Below are 20,080 nucleotides of genomic sequence, written 5' to 3'. Positions count from 1 at the left end.
CAGTCCTGCCACCGCAAGTGCATAGCGTCCTGTCCTTCTCATTCGTCGGCCCCAGTCCCTCGCTGGCCGCGCTAAACGTCAATCGCAACGTCCTCTACCAATGGAGTATCCCACAGTCTGGGAACGAGCGCCAAACTCTGGTGTTGATTACATCACGCGGGGTGCTGCTATCAGCTACCATGTGCGCACAATGATTCATGTGCTTCGCTCGCGCCAGATCGGAATGAATCGACCGCAGGCCTCTACCGGAGACGGCTCGGAAGAATTGCCAGTACAGATAGGTACAGTGATGAATATGATCTGATACCATTCGGCAAATGTTAGCAGAAGACCCCTTTTGATCAACAGTACTACTAGTGACCACGAAATCCACAACACTTCAACAAATAAAGCAATGGCTCAGACAGCAGAAAAGCCTGGAATCATGGGGACCACTGGAAAGAAAACACCAAACTTACGATCCCACTCCGCCCACAAGAGATCAAAGTCCCCCGTCGCAGCCTCCTCCCACGTCACGAACCCCGTCTTATTCGGCATGATCCAGAACTCCCACTCCTTGATCTCCTTAAATTGCTTCTCGGTCTCCTCGTCATAGCACTCTTCCGGGAGCCACGCTGAATTCACCATCCCGTACCGACAGCCTCGCGCTCTTGCTTCTGCGGCGGAGGTCCCGCAGGGCTTCTTCATGAGGTATTGGGCGCCTGATAGGTCCTTTCCGAGGTGGTCGTCGGTGGTGGTGGTGGTGGTGACGCTGACAGCGCCTGTGGCTGGGGTGTGTTGGGTGAGGCTGAGATTCTCATGAGAGATCGTAGGGGTTGGGTTTGTGTGATCGGGGCAGCTGGTGTGGTTTGGCGTGCGGCGGGTAAGAAGTGTGAGGAGGGTTATGTTTGATGCTAGTAGTGCGCTGAGGAGGATAGTTCCGATGGCGAGGAGCATTTTTAGAATGATTGTACGGCTTTTATCTTTGCGACCTAATGTTTGTCGAGCGGCTTTCTCGTCGGATGCTCCATCATCTGGAGGTAATAGCGCGTCGACATCTTTGCAGGGAGTCTCCGAGACGAATGCGTTGTCGCTGTCCGACCGTTCCATACTTTACCATAGGCTTGCAAAATCGGAAAGGAAGAGACAGGAAGAGTGTGAAAGAAGAGAGGCCTCCTCACTCTTGATGTATTGGAATAACAAGCAGAGCTGAGCGTGGACGGCTAAGCATTGATGAAGAAAGGTCCACTGGCAATGAGGGATGGTGCAAAGCAGCAATGGACTGGTTACTCTTCCAGTACCTGCATCGATGAATTGGACATTAGAGGTGGCAGGTGTAACTCCCGCGTCTACGGACCTTGCCAGTGAACCTTTGTTATCTATGCTACTAGTATCTGCTGAATCGGAGCATTCGCCCCAAAATCGAGTAATGAATGTCTACATCACTTTCTATACCTAGGCAATTGTGTTACTGTTCTACTTGTAAATTATCGACCTTCGGGGTTCCTCGCTCGCAAAGCATGTTTGATCTCACTGACATGATTCAGGCACGACAGATCTCCAACATGAGCCTGTCCTGCCACTCATAAATCATGTCGGTACGACACCTGATGTTCTGAGTCGCATCGTCCGTTCTGACTGACCATGAGTTGTCCTACCCCACAGTCATAATATGCCATGCCATGGCTCTACCCCGCAATAAGCATGCATAAAGGGGCTAGAGGGTGCCAAGAGATGCCGAGTCTCTTCTGGAAGGAATCTGGAAGTCTACTGCCGGCTTCTGATGGATACTACATGGTAAGCATGCATGCAGGCTTCGGACCGTCGAACGCCTCCGCAGAGCTTCCATTAGGCCACCGGTCAGCTGGCTTTGAGGGCCTGAGGTCCAGACAGAGGGATAACTCCGAGTTGCATCTCTGGTCCAGGATGGCCGTTCCTCCCTGACATCAAGCACGAGTCTTTCGCTACAAACGTCGTCAAACTGCGATGTAACGTTTCCCAGCAAGGAATGAGGTGGATACCTCTATACTGTAGTAGGCGTCTTCTCCGCTGTCAACGTGTGGCAGCTCTTGTCGCCGAAGACACGTCAGTGTCCAGCAAGGGTAATTTGTACCGATGCATTCTGACCATGCGAAACATCGTTTCTTCAGACGTTCTCCACAATTCATCACGAGTGGAAGTTGTTGCGATGCCAATGACAGGCTAGAAGCAGCGAAGAGCGAGAAGCAGGGGGTCCGTGCAGCCGTGCAGCTGCATGCCACCCCATTGAGACGGTGCATCAGCATATCCCTTGAGTGATCTGCTAGCTGTGAGTTTCTGTGAGTATGTAATGGAAATGATGCTGTCAGACAGCATCAGTAACGGAAGGCACTCAGGCCATTGCTCGCCACTTACGCCGTCCTCGGATGAATGGTAGCCTGTCGATAGCAACAGTTTGTTGTGTCTCTGAAGGTGTTCTGGTTGAATGCATACTGCCAGATGTTCGGTGTTTACACCCTCTCAGGCAAAGGCTATGTACCTCTTCGCACCGACGAGGATGCGGACGAAAGACTGCCTAAACGCTCCAGAAGTGCATGGGCAGTCGTCCTCGAATGGTCGTTCATGATACTTGCACTTTGTGGAATCGGAGGTCTTGGTTTCTTTGCTGGCCAGAGATCTACCACCGAGCAACGGGGCCTTCAATGTAAGTATGAAACCCCCGAAGGATGACCAAAGAGGTGCTGAATGACAGCGTGAAAGTGAGCACGATTTCAACCGTTCTTTCCTATGACGGTACCTTTGGAGAAGTATCAAGCGACGCTGATCGAGCATGGGAAGACTTGTTTCCTCGTCACGGTGGATTCTTCAATCATCCTACCATTGCACCCGAGAGGTCGACTTTCTCGGTGTTTCATCAGCTGCACTGCCTGGTAAGAACTCATGCCGAGAATCAGTAGCAAGTGCTAACGTAAGCTCGTTTAGAATGGAATCAGGAAAGGATATTGGGCGCTGTACCTTGCGATGAATGAATCGAGGATCATAGATGACGATGACTTGCCGAAGATGTCTGGACCTTCACATGTTCAACATTGCATTGAACTCCTTAGGCAGGTTATGGTGTGTCAGCCAGACCTGACTTTGGAAATCAAGGATGAGGTCCATGGCGGCGTGCAAGGTTTCGGGACTGAGCATCAGTGCAGGAATTGGGATCAGCTGATGAGTTTCACTACGGAATGGGAGACGTGAGGTTCTGGTTGATGTTTGATCTTTCGCCGTTTTGTGGTACTTGGCTTCGACACCTATCAGGGCAGTAGGGTTGATTGACTGACACTATCAGAAACGGGCGTAAGATCGTCGTAGATGGCTCTATGCTGGTGCGATTCGTGTCATCGAAGACTAAAGCAAGTGAGATCGTGTCTGACTTCGATGATCTGCGCAGTGGTTGAATAAATTTGTGTGAGTACCCCAGGCTCCTAAAGCCACAAGGCCGGGCGACCAAATAGGCGACCGTAGGTAATTGTGCTTAAGGTTTCGGAGAAGAGCGATATACCCTAGACGTGCCTAATTCGCCTCCGCTGAGCTTCCGTCACTGTCTGAGCCTACGGCACAAGCGCCTAGAAAACCACAGGCACAGTGATCTTGGGCTCCGGACTTAGCCGCATACCAACAGAAGTAGCCTAGCACAATAACTTCCAATTTCCACAATCGACATGAAAAGTGGTTTAACTTCTAAGGTGTCGTCGTTTGCTGCTCACGGTTTAGACATCCCACTTGTGTTGCTTGGTAACGCTCAGCAGAATGGACAAATTCTACCTCACTAATGCTGCCTTGTACCAGACTCTGGTGAGCAAGTTCAGTCCTGCACCAGCGCCTAAGTCGGCAACGGAGGCTACAAAATCGCCTAGAGCAGGCATCACCGTCAGTGCCAGAGTCCGGCCAATGTTGGATGAAGATGTTGCTGCAGGCTTTCCGTGTGCCGTTCACCCACGATCTGCCCAGGTTGGCGTGGCTGACATCCATGACCTTTACAACCACCCGAGAGGACGCCCCGTTCTCAAAGTAAGAACAGTTTTTGTACCCTTTGTTGCCGATCAGCCCGACTGATCGCTCGCAGTCTTCGGACTACGAAGTCGATAAACTCTTTACCTCGGAAACAACAACCAAGGAGATCTATGACACGCTGGTAGAGGATCTAGTTCCTTTTGCATGGAGTGGTGGCATTGGAACACTCTTCACCTACGGACAGACTGGCTCGGGCAAAACCTTCACAGTCACTGGACTTCAAAAGCTCGTTGCCGAGTCATTGATAGACGGAAGTCCAAACGGCGAAAGACAAGTCAGTCTTACGGTGATCGATCTTGCAGGCAACTCGGCGTTCGACTTGCTTAACGCACGCAAACCAGTATCAATCCTCGAAGACTCTTCTGGAGTCACACAACTGGCAGGAGCGACCGAACAGCCAATACTACGTGGAAGAGATCAAATGATCAGTCTTCTTGAGAGTGCAGCATCCTTCAGACGGACAGAATCCACATTCAGAAACGATGCTTCTTCACGTTCGCATGGTATATGTCGCATACGTATCACAAACCCAGCGACCGCTTCCGACGGATTCCTGTATCTGATCGATCTAGCAGGCTCTGAAGCTGCACGCGACATCGCTTCACACGGAGCCGACCGCATGCGCGAGACGCGCGAGATCAATATGAGCTTGTCGGTGCTAAAGGACTGCATTCGTGGTAAAGCTGAGTCAGACCTTCTCAGTTCCTCGAGCTTGCCGACATCGAAACAGAAACAGCCATATGTTCCGATTCGACAAAGTGCATTGACGAAGGTCTTGAAGCACGTTTTCGACCCTACGGAGAGCAGGTCCTGCAAGACTGTGGTTATAGCGTGTCTGAATCCGAGTCTTGCCGATGTAGGGCCAAGCAAGAATACGCTGCGGTACGCTCAGATGCTACGGGTCCATGTCCCGACGGCCGACAAGATGGAACGCGATCTAATGGGCGGCTATCGTAAGGTGCGGGTTTAAAGTCAGCGGAAGTTCGAGTCTTTACAGATGTCTCAGTCCGGCAGAAAGCGTTCAGGAGCGTGTCGTTACTCAGGAGCCCGTTTCATTGGAAGCAACATCTTATGGTCATAGCCTTCGGACTAGCACCGAAATACGATTAAGAAGTAATCTCATCCATATTCAACATTCCTTCACTGCTCAAAGTCATGCCTATCCGTGATCGTCAATTACAATGCCATCTTGAGACCTGCATATATTGACCTCTTTTACCACAACAAAGATTTCGGACCACTCCACAACCTGTCACAATATAGGTAATCCATCTGAAACCTCGCTTGGAAGGTATCGTTGATATTGATCAAGTAGAACGAACAATGGTCATAGTGATTCAAGCTCAGCGTCTTATTGTCGCTGAGATGATAGCCCCCTTTCACCGCTCGCTGTAATGTCTGCCAGGCATATACACAATGCGATCGATGGTACCGCCCTGTGGTGAAGATATAATGGTTGATGCCCTTTTTCAATTCTTCCACGCTTATTCGTCGAGTGTGCTCATTATCATAGTAGAATTCGAACTCGTGGTATGTGTCCCAGCTGTTGGCTAGTTCAGCGTCGTAACATTGCTTAGGGACCCAGGCGAATCCTAGCATGTCGAATTGACAGTCTTTCGCTCGTGCCTCTTCCGGAGAACTTCCACAGTCATAGAACTCCTGGTGACTAACTTGTAGCGTCCCGTATGTGAGTAGTAGGAGAAAAGTCGTGACCAGCAAAGCACCACTTATCATGAGACGCCGATTGTGGACCACCGGACTCCAGGACGTGACATGCTTCCTTTCCAACAGGGCCTGGTCATCTTCCAAGTCGTCGTTGAAAGCTTCCGGAGCTTTGTCTGCGTAAGGCATCAGTCATCCGAGTTGTAAATTGTCGGTGCCTGTACGCTGGAGGAGGTTGTGTATGTAAACTTGTTCTGGGAGGGTGCCGGAATCTGAGGCACAATACTGGGACTAATCTTGGGTTAGATCTTCCTGAAGCCCTCGACTCAGTATGAGAATTCTTGAGAGGTATTCGAGACTGTGGGGCATCGAAAGATGGCCTATGGCAGTTGAGAGGATCGGTACAAAGTTGTAGCTTGTCCTTCTTCGATGACAACCACGTCTGTACCTAGATTAAGCGTGGAGTATGACGTGAAGGTAGCAGGACCATCAGAGTCACTTAATTGAGTTACTCAAGATTGAATACGCCGTGGTTGAAGGAGCCGTTCGCGTAATGTTCAAAAGACAAACAGCTATACCGTAAGTCACTCATCTCAATGTCCCTCGTCATGTTGACGCAGTATCCGGCATACACAGTACCTGTTAGGTGCCTCTGTACAGGACGCGGCGGAAATGCTACCAGCTCCATCTGCAAGAACACAGTAAGCCAAGGACGGTGCGTTCGAAACTTGCGATACTGTGGTACAGTAAGCGAAGCCAATCTCTGTATTCCGTAGGTTACATTCAGGTACGCTGACATCTGCACGCATGCTGACACTGTTTTAGGCAAGAGTTTTTGATTGACAACGCGGAAATTGACGGGATTACTTGAGATCGTCATGAGCCTCAGCAGGCTACATGAATCGCGCCAACGTTGTGGATGACAAGGAGGAATGCGGTGGGATAAGTCTGTTGTGATTTGTATGTCTGGCGCAGCTAGTGTAAAGAACCTACCGTACTACGGGCAGCTGGGCAGTGCGTTAGACGACGCGTTAAGTGCTAGGCTGCTAGCCAGCTCGTCGGAAGAAGGATAGTTTGTGGCTTCTCATTGGCTGGTAAATGTGCTCTAGATCCTTCGTAAGACTTTCCCGGAATATCCAGAGAGTCTCTCTTGGTTCTACTCGTACTCGCTCAGCTAACATTACCGGGATCTTTGTCGTGTGCTTTCACACCACATCTCCACGTGTTGTGATTGAACACACCCTGTCAACGCAGTACGACGAGAGTATAATGCTACAGAAAGCTGCAGCAGCAACAATGCTTGACACGAGTATCAGGCATGATCAAGAATGACACAATATCGTATTGACAGAATGCGATACTGTGCACAACGGACGATGTGAACAGCTCGGCCTGCATTATGATAGTGGTGGCTTTGATCAGCCGGGATGAGCCTCGGTCCTGCGCCATGTTCCTGCTAGCTCCTCCGGTCCACAAGAAGGTACCGTCTCTGAGCTAACGCATGAAGCGACAGGGAAGTTTTCGGCTTGCGGAGAGGGTCTGCGACAAGTAACCTCGAAGTACCACGTACTACGTAACGACCCACAGTGCGCCGGATGGCCTTGACTATCATTTCGCAGATCTGAGACTGCTATCACAACGTAGGTGTTGCTGCTGACTTCACCTGGACTTCTACGCGCAACATATGACCTCCCGACTAGCTGATCTAGCTGCTAACATTTGCCGACTGGTGGAAAGACTCTGCCCTGGTTCGCTCAAATAAGCTTATGCACCACTGATGCAAAGCTATACCCAATCACAGTCCTGGTGTCCTCGGTGCTGCTGGCTGATCGGCGATTGCACTGCTAGACGGGAAATAGCTGGTCGCGTTGGCAACCTCAGACATCCGAAGGGCAACGGCCTTAGGCAACCACACTGCGCATAGTCATGGAGTTCGACAAGATCCTCGAATGTTTGGGGAATGAGCTTCGGGAACAACAACTCACAGCACCGAAGCGATGCAGCACGCAATAGCAGACGATTGGTGGGACCAATTAGAGGCGTGGAGATGCAAGGATACAGCACAGCAGGATTCTCTACTGCGACGGTGTATCCGGCAGCGACCGCACTCCTACAAGAGCTCGGTCAAGAACAAGCACGAAATCTTGGATGATCAAGCCACTACACCCATCTCAAATGGCTGATGATCTGTCTATGAACAAAAGACGACTGCAGAACAGAGACTCTCAACGCCGCTTTCGTGAGAACCACTTTCTTCGCTAAGAGCTGTCGGAGGACTAATCAGATCAGGAGAGAGAAACAAGACCTGGCGTTTTCAGAATGTCTCTTTACCAAGCCAGGCTGGGCATCCCGTCAACTCGTCAACATCACTGTTACCGAGCTCCGGCAGTGCATCGTCTGAACATGCCACGTCGTGCATTTTCAGTCACGATTTGAATCTACTTTCTCCTGAGAGCCTCCCTCCAGCAAATGATGATGCATCGTTCTGGCAGAGCCACCAATATAATGGCTCAAACCCGGCCTTCCAAATGAGTCTTCCGCCTCTACCCGTATCATTTGCTCGAGGCGAACTTTCTTTGCCAAGCACGAACGATTACACAAGCTTGCATCAGCAACAAGACCTCAAACCCGCTGGACAAGTAGCTCGGAACAACAAAGACGATGCTCTTGCTTCGCCATCGCTACCGTTGCCGAATGTGGACCAGCGAATGAACCTTGAGCCATCAATCACTACTCGACCCCAGAAAAGGCTTCCGCCACGAAGGCGTACATCTAGGGCCGAGCAGATGATATCGGAGGTGGAGGATCTCTACGAGTTCGGAATCAGTCTTTCCCTTTTCCCTAATGATCCAGTGTTGCGTGACTCTCTGAGAAAAATGAAGCGGCGATTCCGCGCTCTGGCGGATATGGAAGGGTCATGTGCTCAGAGAAGTGCGGTTGACGACACGTCTGATGGTTCTTGCCAAGAGAGCGAGGACAGCGTGTGAGTCTTTAACCGGCGACTTGACAGTTGAGGCCGTCGCGCGCATGAGCGTAGAATATTCAAAGCCAAGGAACGGCTCGCTATGACTGTAAAAACTGCATTTGATGCATAGCTTTCCTGAAACGAAAGGACCCTAAACAGCGGATGAGGGGGCCACCGAATCAGTTCTTGCTTGTGGATACCCTTCAAATCCTCCTACAGATTGATTCTACCGAATATATCAAGCGGCTTTCCCAAACATCCGTACAGGGACTTCATTATTTTTGCAACAGTCTTTGATTTCAACTCAGTTTCGAGTTCATACTGATTTTTCATTGATTCGCGTCATGCGTCCGAAGGACTATGCGGCACTCCCTTCTAAGGACGACGAGCAAGATCTCGAGATACGCCCCCGGAATCAGCTCGTGACCACCAATCTGCACCAGGAAATATTTCTCAACACAAGGACTATCGCATACCTTGTTGGACTGTTTGTGTTTACCACCGTGGTGATCGCAACAAGCAATGTTCTTCTCTTCCGAAACTGTTCAGGGCGGTGCTATATCGAAGACGACGACCAAGAGTTCCGAGGCTGTGGCAGTTCGGTAGCAGAAGCTAAAGCCGCTGGCTGCGTCTTCGATCTTATGTTGAACGGCTGGGTGCAACCTGAATGCTATCAGCGAGATCTATCGGAAGAGTTCATCTCGAAAGGCCTGTACCATTTCTACTACGATCACCAAGCTACACAAGAGATTCCACTCGATATCATGCGTAAAGGAGAGCATAAGTTGGTCTATACAAGCCCGGTACATCACTTCGACCACTGTTCATATATGTGGAGGGTTCAGGTCCGAGCATTGCAGACGCGAGGTCCAATCGACACGGAGTCACTCGACTACAACCATACAGTCCATTGCGCAGGCGTTCTGGAGAATTTTTATGTGGCAAATTCGACAAGTTTTGGAAACGAGAGCACGCTTGGGGTTGGTTTCACTTCCTGTGGCCCATTTATTCGGACTGGTCGATGACGGCAGGTAGTTGATCAAGCAGCGGACTTTTCGAGCATTCCCTTCTGCCTTCCATTCTTGGCTAGTCGTAGCCTTCGTCCATGTCCTCGTCGGTGGGCGGGAAGAGGTAGCCTCAGCTGGAAGGCTGACGTATCCACGTCTCGACGTACCATTCTCATGTCTGGCACTGCGAAAAGTCCTCCGAGTAATTCCTGCCGGTAATGCTTGCTTGACCACAGGTCTTGAGGCTTCTGTCGCCTGACCAACAGTGTCCATGCAACTCCATACTCGTGGGAGTGCATGCATACACAGTCCGGAAACTCCTGTGCATTGTGTGTCTCTCCGCATCTGCTTGACGCTAGACCATCAGAAGCCCATTCTCCGATGTTCAGATGCAACCCTTCATGACAAGGGTCTTGTGACGACAAGGATTGTTTGGCTCCCCATGTTGACATGAAACTCCTTCATCGCTTCGACCCAACCTTCGGAAGGAAGAACGAATGACTTCTCTGCAGACGACCAGAAGAAGAACATTGGATCGCTTGCGTGCCAGATGCACAAACCACGGCAAGCTTCAACACCTGCTGAGCCTAGCAAGCCATTGCATGTTTAGACTCGGCATGATTGACATTGCATATGCAACCGTGAGGCCTCACAGCCAATATGCGGGGTACCCCTGTCAATCCACGTGTACGAAGCCCTGCCTTATCGAGAACATCGTTTCTAGCATGTGATGGTGATATCAAGCAGCTGGTAGAGGTCACAACAGCCTCCAGAAATGGTAACCTCTGCTAAGTTGACGAGAATCCCAGCCAGATATCCTGCCACTGCTAGGCATGACTTTCAAATCTACCGAGCAGAACTAAATTACTCTATACATCTCAGCGACTTCTGCGTCATCATGCTCTCATGGACGTGTGTTCCCTGAGCATGCTTGTTCTCGCTGCCCACAACACTGAAAGGCTTGGATTAAACCAACAACAATATGGTGGAAGGCTTGCTCTAGCAAGTATTGAAAGACACCAAGAGAAATGAATGCAGGGCACCGTCATCTCCAGAAGTCAGATCACCCAGCTTCTCAAGCAATAGATCCATACAATGGAGCGCATGTGGTAACCCTTCGTCCTTCTCAGTAAATCTCCCACCCTGACCATGGGCGATCCGCGATATTCGACGTGCTAGGTGTACGCAATGGCCCAAGTGCACCTCATGCGACGCGAAGACCGAAGAGTTGCCAATACCGGCTACCATTGAGAGCGCAGTAACATCTGGCACTCTGTTGGTCGCTTCCGCATCGTAGAAGAACGGAAAGCTTCCAAATTGCAGGTCCGGAGACATGAGCCATTTGTGAAACTCCGAGCTTGTTAGTCGATCCAGGCAGGGCTCGGGCGTCCAGCTATACGTAAGGATGTCGAAGGTGCAACCAAGCGTTATTGCTTCTCTGATGTTGCTGCCACAATTGAGACCAAGACTTGGTGCCTTGTATACCTCGAGGCTATAATCGGTGGAGGCATGGAGAGGAATCGCAGAGCTTTTGATGGCGAGAGTGACCGTGATTGCTGCTATTATGCTCAACAAGGTGATTGTGAGAAGGATCACCCATCTGCGGGACTCTGTGACTTTGCGTGGCGGAGAATCTTCAACGTCCTCGCTCGACTGATGTACTATTTGATATCGTTGCTCTCTGGGGAACTTCCAAGCATCAATCGCCTCCATCGGCCGTCGATACCAATCTAGTCGATGTCAACGTCTGAATAATAGATAGCGAGGTATCGGGACTCACTCCTTTCCATTGCAGAACTCACAGGTGCATTAAGCCTTCTTCGCAACCGCTGAAGCAGACATTTGAATACTGTGAGACCTCACGACGGGTCAAACCACAGCGCAAGTTGAGGCCGGCCTCGACAATGTGCCACGTGAAGACGCAAGCCTTTCACATGTAGCGCGTGAGAGGACCGTCACTGTGGACTACCCAGATGGCGCAGCCGTACTTCGATGCACACACATCATGCTGCACCTTTGGCATGTGGGTCAGTCATGAGGTGTTGATCGTCACACATTCCACACCAAAGTTGCACATGCTTCGGGGCATCCCAAAGGCAGTAATCATACAGTTTTCTGGCTATTGTCGATGATTATGGCATTATTGTCAGCATGCATTATTGAAATGCATTTGATCACCCGGAGATGACCGAGAATGCCTTGGCCTAGCGACTGAGAGTACGCTCTCGCCCCCGAGGTCCGCCAGGACATCTCCGACGGTCACGTCCCTATCCGGTTGTTCATTCGGACATGCGTGCAATATATGCTACGGCAAAGCAGGCACTCAGGGGACGCACTCTATGCTCTGTGTCCATCTGAGGTTAAGCCTCACAAACTTCAAACCGAGTTCCCCGCCATGCTTAAGCTAACGCTCTGTATAACTCTTCTGAAAATAAGACGTATTGTATCTAGATCTTGCTGCTGCCTCTGTGTTCTCCCAGGCAGTTGATTCTCAAAGTAAATGAAGAATATGCTTGGTCTCTTCGGAAAGCAGTATGGCAAAGTCAAACAGCTCGACGAACATTGCGAGGAGGCAACCGACCCTCTATGGATCAGTACAGACCAAAGCACAGGACGGCCTTCTATAGCAGCACTCTTGCCTTGGTTACTTCATGTTCTTGTCATCGCTACATATAGCGTTCTTATCTTCATCAACCACCCGACGCCGCAGAAATGTTCTCCTTGCTTTAGCGGTTAGCACCATCATCACGGTCAATAGTTTGTTGGGCTTGTGTCTAACCAGCGTGTCACAGAAAACATGCTATCGGCGCCTATCGTGTGGGAAGAACGTAAGTATTGCCTCCTATAAAGTACCAACCTTTTCACCAGGGTAATGTATTATGGACGATGCTGAGAAGCTGTAGGCATATTTTCCACAAACGCATACATCAATCATACCGATCCATACTCTCGGCACAGCTCTAGTGTGGATTCGACTTGGGCTGACCCAATCGACACCAGCCTCATTGTCATATTAGAAGAGGAGAAACAGCGCCTTCCTGGAGGGCGAGACACTGCAAAAGCCTACAAAGAAGACGGTTATGCAGTATCCATTGCGATGTTCCATCAACTTCACTGCTTAGTACGCTCTACCCGTGGGTGTAATGGTATCGCTCGTGCCTAAGCTAACAGGGTTTCTAGGACCATATTCGAAAGTCTTACTTCGGCGATGGGTTCCGTTCCATTGGCGATCCTTACGACCACACTGATCACTGCCTCAGCTACCTGTACCAAACGCTTCTCTGTTTTGCAGACGTGGAGGTCACAACTGTGAGGTGGATAGAGAGGCTCAACCAGTTCCAACCAGAATGGAACTTTACGAAGCAATGTCGCAACCACAACTTGATCAAGGATTGGCAAGATTCTCGCAAAGCCCGGTTCAACCCTGAGCCTCATTTTGATCCTGACTGGCATCCGGCTCAAACATAGTCTATAGTTTTACTGGTTCGAGGATGAGATATGCTATCCATGATGCTTACCATTGCTCGATTCTCTACCATCCAATCTCTGATTGCATCAAAGTTCCGGCACTTTTTCCATACGGAGAAATCAATCCTGAGATGGTCTTCTCGATCGTCCGGTCTGGCTTTCATCACGAGGTAGGGCGTCACATCGTTCGAACACATCATCTCCTTGCGCATGACCTCGATGCAATGATCTATGATACGTCAGAAAACGCCGCATTTGGCTTTTAAAGCCCATGCCGTGAGACAGTGATGAATGCCTTACCTAGGTGATCACGACGTTCTTCTGGGGCCCACCGGAGCACCTCCGGTAGTCCGTTACCGTCTTCATGATACTCGTCTTTATACGTCACTTGACGCAGATAGTCCTGATTATGGCGTGTCAGCTGGTGTGTCCTATATGAAAGTCCATAAGCTCACGAAGTCCTTACCAGACAGTGGAGCTGATGATAACCCCAAGACATGCCTGCCAGGCCGCCACCAAATTGCTCATCCACATGGTGCCATGGCACTGACTCAGACTTGTTCAAAGCACGGAGCTGATGTTCGGGGACGTTGTAGGCACCCCAATCCCAGAGACGCTCCCATAGAGCGTCCATCTGGGGGGTCGGTCTTCCACGATAGGGTGAAGGTTCCATAAACGAGCCTTGCAGCAACTGATACTCGTATTGGATGGCGTCCAGCGCAGGTGCTGTTCGTTCATCACGTTTGGTCAGCAAAGGGTGTACGCATTGGATTGACGCCTTTCCGGCGGGTGTTCTCCACAATGGCAAAGCTCGACTCACAGTATGGAAATATCTTTCGTGTACATTCAGCATCCGATGGCTCACGATGGCGTGAGAGAATGAATAATGTAGAAGAGCACATCAACACAGCCGCTTGAAGAATCCAAGTCCATGTCAGGTGGTGTCGATTGTGTCTGCCGCTATCAATTATGGGTTTCCTTCTTGGAATGAAGCTTTCATCTAGCGTGTCGCTCTTCAAAAGCCCTTCTTCGGCTTCTGTCGCCTCGGTGGGTATAGCTTCTGTTTTGAAAGGCCACATCTCGCGATTGCGATGCTTGAGAAGATGGGGAGGGAGGGAGACGACGCGTTTCTGAGGAAAAGAAGCACAATTTCAGAATGCAATCTGTCGATGGTCTTTTCCAAAGGTCGACTCTTTGGCCGTGGGGATGAACCTGCCCTGGCAAATTGTGTTCAACGCTCTATCACCACCCGAACACAGTGTCGGTTGGGAGACCAGGACCAACGATGCCACTTTGGTAGTACTGATTCGCCGTATTGGCTTCCCCTTTTATGCCGAGAATCCCTGATGGGCTAGTCTTCTGCATAATGTCAGCATACAGGAAGCCGGGTCCTATTCCATTAACTAAGAGCAGAAATATTGTCAACATACAGGTATGTACTCTTACCTTGCGCCTAAGCAGAAGTTGTTACTGTCAGCATGCCTAAAGCAAGTAACATCATCCCGCGTTCCACTTCGGCTTGTGAGGAAGCTGCCCGAGTAATACCTTGCGCCTTTGCACCTGCTCACCCTCCAGCTGCGTCTGGGTCACTTTCTGCCTAAGAAGCGGCAGCAGAAACTTCAAGAAAGTGATAACGCTGCTAGCGTCGGTTCACACCTTCTCTGGCCGAGATTCAGGATGAAATTTTTCACGAAGAAATTGCTACTCTATGCCCAAACTCGATCTGGCACATGGAAAGCATGCAAGAAAGAATTCAGTGTAACAGTGATCAAGACATGCAACAGGTTTACTTCAACACCTGCCCTCGTGCCCTGAGCAGAATTCGTTGTTCAGGTCTATGTCGATTGTCGTGCCTTGAACTCGTAGATCACTAGGGAGACTGCGATGGTCCAGCTCAGAAGCTAGAGTGGCACCGATGCTCAATATCCCAAGCTTCAAAATACAAATGAAGCTGAGAAGTCGTCACCGCGGAACCTTCTTTGGCAATTTGACAATCAGGGAATTGAACTAGGTTTGATTGATTCATCCCAATCGCCAATATCATGCTCTGGTCGCATAGCCCATTCTAACAGTGCGTCATAGTCTGTTCTTCGCGTCAGCATGTTCCGTCAAAAAGATTCGCAGACTGTAGAATTCTGATCTTAATGAATGAAAACACACTACGAGATATGTCTTACCTCGACAGGTGTGGGGTACACCCAAGGAGCCCAGTGCTTTACCCATAGACGGTACCCACTGATAAGGCACTGGGGTTATATCAGCGCCACACATGAGAGTTTGCCGCAGCGAGTCGAAGCAGTGGTCGATATGGTGCGGCGCAAGAACTGCGCTGTTGATCTTTGGATCGGGATCTAGCCCCGTCTTGTGGCCAAAATAGAGGTGGCGTATCGAGTCCAAGCAATGTAGCTCGTGGAAAACGCTGATGAGCACAGGAAAATGTTCCTCGTCACCGGCGATGGGAATGGTCTTATTGACCAGCTGGTCCGCCTGGTACTTGGGAACTTTGACCACTGTTCGTGGGTAAAGATTCAACCAGGCCTCATCCGCAGCGGTGGAGTTGCCCATATATTCTGTCACTTCGTCGCCAAAGCCGCTGGAGAATATCTGCGATTTGCAGCGAAGCGCTTCTTGAGGCGGTGCTAGAATAGTCAATGCTTGTCAGTATCGCCGTCACCCATGAAGTGCGATTTCCAGAACCATCTACCAATAGATGGGGAATTATCGTAAGCAACCAGGAATTGGGGAAGCAAGGAATCAAGGACAAGAGTGAGAGACTTACAGTATAGAGACTGAGGGAAGATGGGGTTCGCGGGGCCTCGCTGTGAGTACCTGTAGGCAATGAAGCCTACAAGCAATATATTCAGAATGCTTGAGAACACCAACAGGACGCAAGTGACGATGTTGAATCTTGATGAGGAAGAAGAGGTTGCGCGACGTGACTCTTGGCTGAGAAAGCTTTCGCGTTCGTCACCACTCAAGCTGTCCTCTGAAGTCGATGCTTTTTCGTAGGAGTAGTCGTTGACTGATGGCCGTGAGAAACGCCATTTGCCCGGACGGTGAAAGTGAACCATGTCGTCGTTCAGCGAAGTGGTTGTCGTGATGGAAAATGGTTGTCACAGCGAGAGTGGATGTTCGGTGATGGGAATAGCCTGGACCTTACAGATGCAAGCAGAAGTTGGGTGCCAAGAGAGTGAGGAAGGAGACAAGTTAGCAAAAAGTCAGGTGCACGCCTTGACACCTTGCCTCGATGTCCACAATAAGCAGATGACGCAGTTGCACTACCCCACAAATAAGCATGCATATGTGAACGTGAACATGCCAAGAAAGGTGAATGTCAGTATGTATCAAAAGGTACATACCTGCTCCTAGGTGTATGTTCATTCTGCGAGTTGTCACACCACCGGTCACTTGAGTAGTAGAATTTCCACAACCGACCGTTGCTCTTCTTACTCAACCCGCAACTCACTCGTGAAGATGAAGCTCTCAACTTACGCACTGGCGATCGTGGGCCTGACCACATCAGTCTTGGCTTCTCCTGTGCCATTGAAGAGATCGTCTGACCTCCGGGTCAGATACTGCTTTCAAAGTCATTAAGATTCACTTGCTAATTTCGGTCCGCAGACTCGTGCTCCCATCGGCCAGTTCATCTGGCAGTGGTACGGGGAGAAGGAAGCTGATGCATCTGAGGAATCCGACATCGCAAAGAGATCGGCAGACCTCGAGGTAAGATCCGCTAGCTGCACAAACGTGACGTTGCATCCTGACCTTTTGTACAGGCTCGCGCTCCAATCGGTCAATTCATCTGGCAATGGTATGGGGAGAAGGATGCTGAGGACATCGAGGCTAGCGAGGCTGCTGCTGAGGCCGAATGAGGGCGACTACAGTCCCGAGAACTGCCTGTGACACATAATGCTCACGATGAATTGATAAGACCTGATCTAGTGCGGGTGGAGCACATTGACTGGTGGTCGCGATGACTCTCATTCAATCATGGTCTGTCCATGAAGTATGCTAGGTAGTGATGGATCAATTACTGTTCTTCCATTAGCAACCCTCTGACGTGTAGCCTGCCGTGTAAGATTCCCCCAGGCTGTTTGAATCGTCTCAGCTCCGGTTGACCCGCTTGATGAACGGTACCTCTAATAAGTCATCTTCACAAATTGGAAACGATAAGGCAGGCTCGGTGTTGTGACCAGGACTTAGCTAGCTTCACCACCGAGCACTTGATGCATTTCGGCCGTTCACATCAAAACGTATTAGATGGCGTCCACCAAACAAGCATCGACTGACTTGTACTCGTAGGAGGTGCGCATTCAAGACGGAAACACCAGAAGTCTGCCGGGCTCCTTGGATGATTGGCAAATTCCTGGGGGAAGCTCTGCCGAGTTACGTCCTTTGATGACTGAACAGACCTGGCCAATCATGGTTTAGGGGCACATCTCGTGATCCGATTCGCTATCGTCGAAATCAGCTTGGCACAGGATTCCCGGAGCTCTTATGCAGGCTTACTGCTCTTTCTAGCCTCTTGTGAAGCACTGAGAAGTAGCATCTCAGGCACTGACAAGGAAGGCTTTCTCGATGGCATTCTTGCGCCATGCTCGTATGCGACGTGATTATCCTGTCCACCGCAGATAACCTTTTCATCACGTGTAGGTTCGACACCGAATCTGTTATGCTCTGTGGGAGCTAGTTTGTCAATATGCAAGTCCATCTCCTTCATACATTTCGGTGCCTTCTTTTCGTCTCTGAAATGGTCGGAGCGTGCGCGCCGCCGGCTCCGGCGTTTCCATCGCCCGATTACAGCAAGCACAGACCAATCCTTTTGGAAGTATTGCAGAAGGTCCAGAATGAGATCGATTCTATCGTTGCGGAGAGGACGTATGACACAACGGCATTTTCGATCGAAGTGACTTCGTCAAAGGGATCCCTATGGTCAAGCTTCCATAGAGCGAGAGAGCGAGACCCCTTACGCCCAGGTGCGGAAGAAGTTGATGGCAATAGTGTTTACCGTATCGCCAGTATCACCAAGACCTTCACCATTCTGGGTGTACTTAAACAACATACCGCAGGCCACCTGAATCTTGACGACGCGATTGACACGTATTTGACTGACCTCAAAGGCGCACAAAGTGGCAGCATTCGATGGAAAGACATCACGCTGAGATCCTTGGCCAGTCAACTCAGTGGCCTACCCTTCGATTGTGAGAGGCCTCAGATCGTTACGCGTTCCTGGCTGATCCCCTAAAGGGCCGAAAAGCGGCCTTCCAGCAAGATTTCACGATCCCACTAAGCTGGGCTTGCCACCTCCGAACAACTCTGCGTCCCTCCCTCAATGCGACCAGTCTAACGAAGAGGAAAAGCCATGCTCAGGAGCTGGTAAGTCTCGATATTGCGTCAATTTTCGGCCGCGACTAATGGCCGTAGATCTGATCATGGTCGCCAAAAGCCTGATGCCCCTCTTCGCTCCTAATTCCAGATCCACTTACTCAAATATTGCCTTCGAGCTTCTTGGCCTGGTACTTAGCAAAGTTTCTGGCATGTCGTACGAAGAGTATATCGCAACCTCGATCCTCAATCCTCTGGGCATGAATGCTACAACTTTTGTTACGCCACCCGATCCTGTCGCTGTGCTTCCTAAGGTAACCCTGCCATTTCATCTTCGCGTCTAAACAAGCTTGCGGGCTTTCTCCAACCATTTCGCTCGCGACGTCCACGAAAACCAAGCAAACCAGTAATCCGGGTCTATATATACCGGCTCGATTCTCCAGTCCCATCCATCCCCTGGATAGCTCCGCTTTCCACCACCTTCTCTATCTATCTCTAACACTTCACAGAACCAATCCTGGTACTTCTCCGTCGACCAAGGCGTGCACAACCCCACCGGCGGGCTCTACTCCACTTCATCCGACCTCTCGCTCTACCTCCGCTACATCTTGTCGCACTACAACGATCTAGCTCCAGGAATCAACTGGCTGCAGCCAGCCTCCTTCGCCACTGGCCCGTCCACATACTACGGCATGCCATGGGAGATCTACCGCACACCAACGCCCAACCCAGTCACATTCTACACCAAAGGCGGCGAAGTGCCAGGCTACGCAAGCATCATAGCGTTGGCGCCCGAATACGACCTAGGCATCACCATCCTCGTCGGCGGAAACGCGAAGCTGTTGTCACGATTACTCAAGGCTGTGAGCATACCACTTGTTGAGGCAGCTCGTGAGATCGCCGGGTTGGAAGTCAGGGAACGGTATACCGGCACATACGCCGCGACAGATCTCAATTCGACGTTGACGCTGGCCTATACACCAGACAAAGGACTGTATATCGAGAGGTGGATCAGCAACGGAACGGATTTCCTCGCCGTGGTGTTGCAGAAATTTTTAGGGGCTATGGACGACGGGACACGACTGCAGATTGTGCCGACGATGTTGTGTATGGATGAGGAGAAGCAGAAGGGGGAGAGGTGGCGGGCGGTGCCGGTAGAGGCAGATCAAGGAGAGACGAAAGGGGTTTGGGATGATTTCTGCATTACGCATATGTACGACTATACGTATGACGGAGAGCCGTTGAATGAGGTTGTTTTTTGGGATGGAGAGGTCGAGTTGACTGGTTTGAAGATTAGATTGAGGAAGATACATGCGATGAAGGAGGAGGTGCGGGAAGGGACTGGTTCTGCAGCAGTGCTGAAGTTGACCAGTCCTACTTGGACATGGTCCCGGGTCATAGATTGCGTATTGAAGTTGCAGACGTTTGTACCAGGTTTGGCGGGAATGAAAACTCATCAGTGAACGCGCCGAACGCAACAGGCTAAGATTGAGACAGTGAGGGTGCATAGTCAGCTTCGTCTACTAGACAGTCGGTGCCCCAGACAATCGCTGGATCAGTGTCATCGAATCGAAATTCACATTATAGTATGATAATGGGTATCTAGCTCCGATGGAATACGTATATATGCCCC

General features: G+C 50.4%; 6 protein-coding genes across 6 annotated transcripts; 4 read left to right on the top strand and 2 right to left on the bottom strand.

Moving 5' to 3' along the window:
• Window positions 1–399: 399 nt before the first annotated feature.
• On the bottom strand, window positions 400–1,089 carry PMZ80_005148 (uncharacterized protein; the record flags this gene model as incomplete). The annotated part of the gene is made up of 1 exon (XM_064873569.1): window positions 400–1,089. The coding sequence occupies one exon, from the start codon at window positions 1,087–1,089 to the stop codon at window positions 400–402; it is 690 nt and encodes a 229-aa protein (XP_064730673.1).
• A 2,667-nt stretch (window positions 1,090–3,756) lies between these two features.
• On the top strand, window positions 3,757–4,990 carry PMZ80_005147 (uncharacterized protein; the record flags this gene model as incomplete). Its single annotated transcript, XM_064873568.1, has 2 exons — window positions 3,757–3,876; window positions 4,073–4,990. 2 exons carry the CDS (start codon window positions 3,757–3,759, stop codon window positions 4,988–4,990), a joined length of 1,038 nt encoding a protein of 345 aa, XP_064730672.1.
• Window positions 4,991–8,210: 3,220 nt separating this feature from the next.
• On the top strand, window positions 8,211–8,669 carry PMZ80_005146 (uncharacterized protein; the record flags this gene model as incomplete). The annotated part of the gene is made up of 1 exon (XM_064873567.1): window positions 8,211–8,669. The coding sequence occupies one exon, from the start codon at window positions 8,211–8,213 to the stop codon at window positions 8,667–8,669; it is 459 nt and encodes a 152-aa protein (XP_064730671.1).
• A 6,447-nt stretch (window positions 8,670–15,116) lies between these two features.
• Window positions 15,117–16,193, bottom strand: PMZ80_005145 (uncharacterized protein; the record flags this gene model as incomplete). The annotated part of the gene is made up of 3 exons (XM_064873566.1): window positions 15,117–15,205; window positions 15,300–15,761; window positions 15,902–16,193. The coding sequence occupies 3 exons, from the start codon at window positions 16,191–16,193 to the stop codon at window positions 15,117–15,119; spliced, it is 843 nt and encodes a 280-aa protein (XP_064730670.1).
• Window positions 16,194–16,596: 403 nt separating this feature from the next.
• On the top strand, window positions 16,597–16,994 carry PMZ80_005144 (uncharacterized protein; the record flags this gene model as incomplete). Its single annotated transcript, XM_064873565.1, has 3 exons — window positions 16,597–16,659; window positions 16,744–16,845; window positions 16,899–16,994. 3 exons carry the CDS (start codon window positions 16,597–16,599, stop codon window positions 16,992–16,994), a joined length of 261 nt encoding a protein of 86 aa, XP_064730669.1.
• Window positions 16,995–17,872: 878 nt separating this feature from the next.
• On the top strand, window positions 17,873–19,910 carry PMZ80_005143 (uncharacterized protein; the record flags this gene model as incomplete). The annotated part of the gene is made up of 4 exons (XM_064873564.1): window positions 17,873–18,323; window positions 18,370–18,498; window positions 18,547–18,761; window positions 18,957–19,910. 4 exons carry the CDS (start codon window positions 17,873–17,875, stop codon window positions 19,908–19,910), a joined length of 1,749 nt encoding a protein of 582 aa, XP_064730668.1.
• Window positions 19,911–20,080: the final 170 nt, after the last annotated feature.

This window comes from Knufia obscura (genome assembly GCF_036327395.1).
Source record: "Knufia obscura strain CCFEE 5817 isolate CBS 148926 chromosome Unknown scaffold_5, whole genome shotgun sequence".
In the NCBI taxonomy this organism is placed as follows: domain Eukaryota; kingdom Fungi; phylum Ascomycota; class Eurotiomycetes; order Chaetothyriales; family Trichomeriaceae; genus Knufia; species Knufia obscura.
The sequence above is the reverse complement of the archived record's forward strand: the minus strand, read 5'-3'. Positions and strand labels throughout refer to the sequence as shown.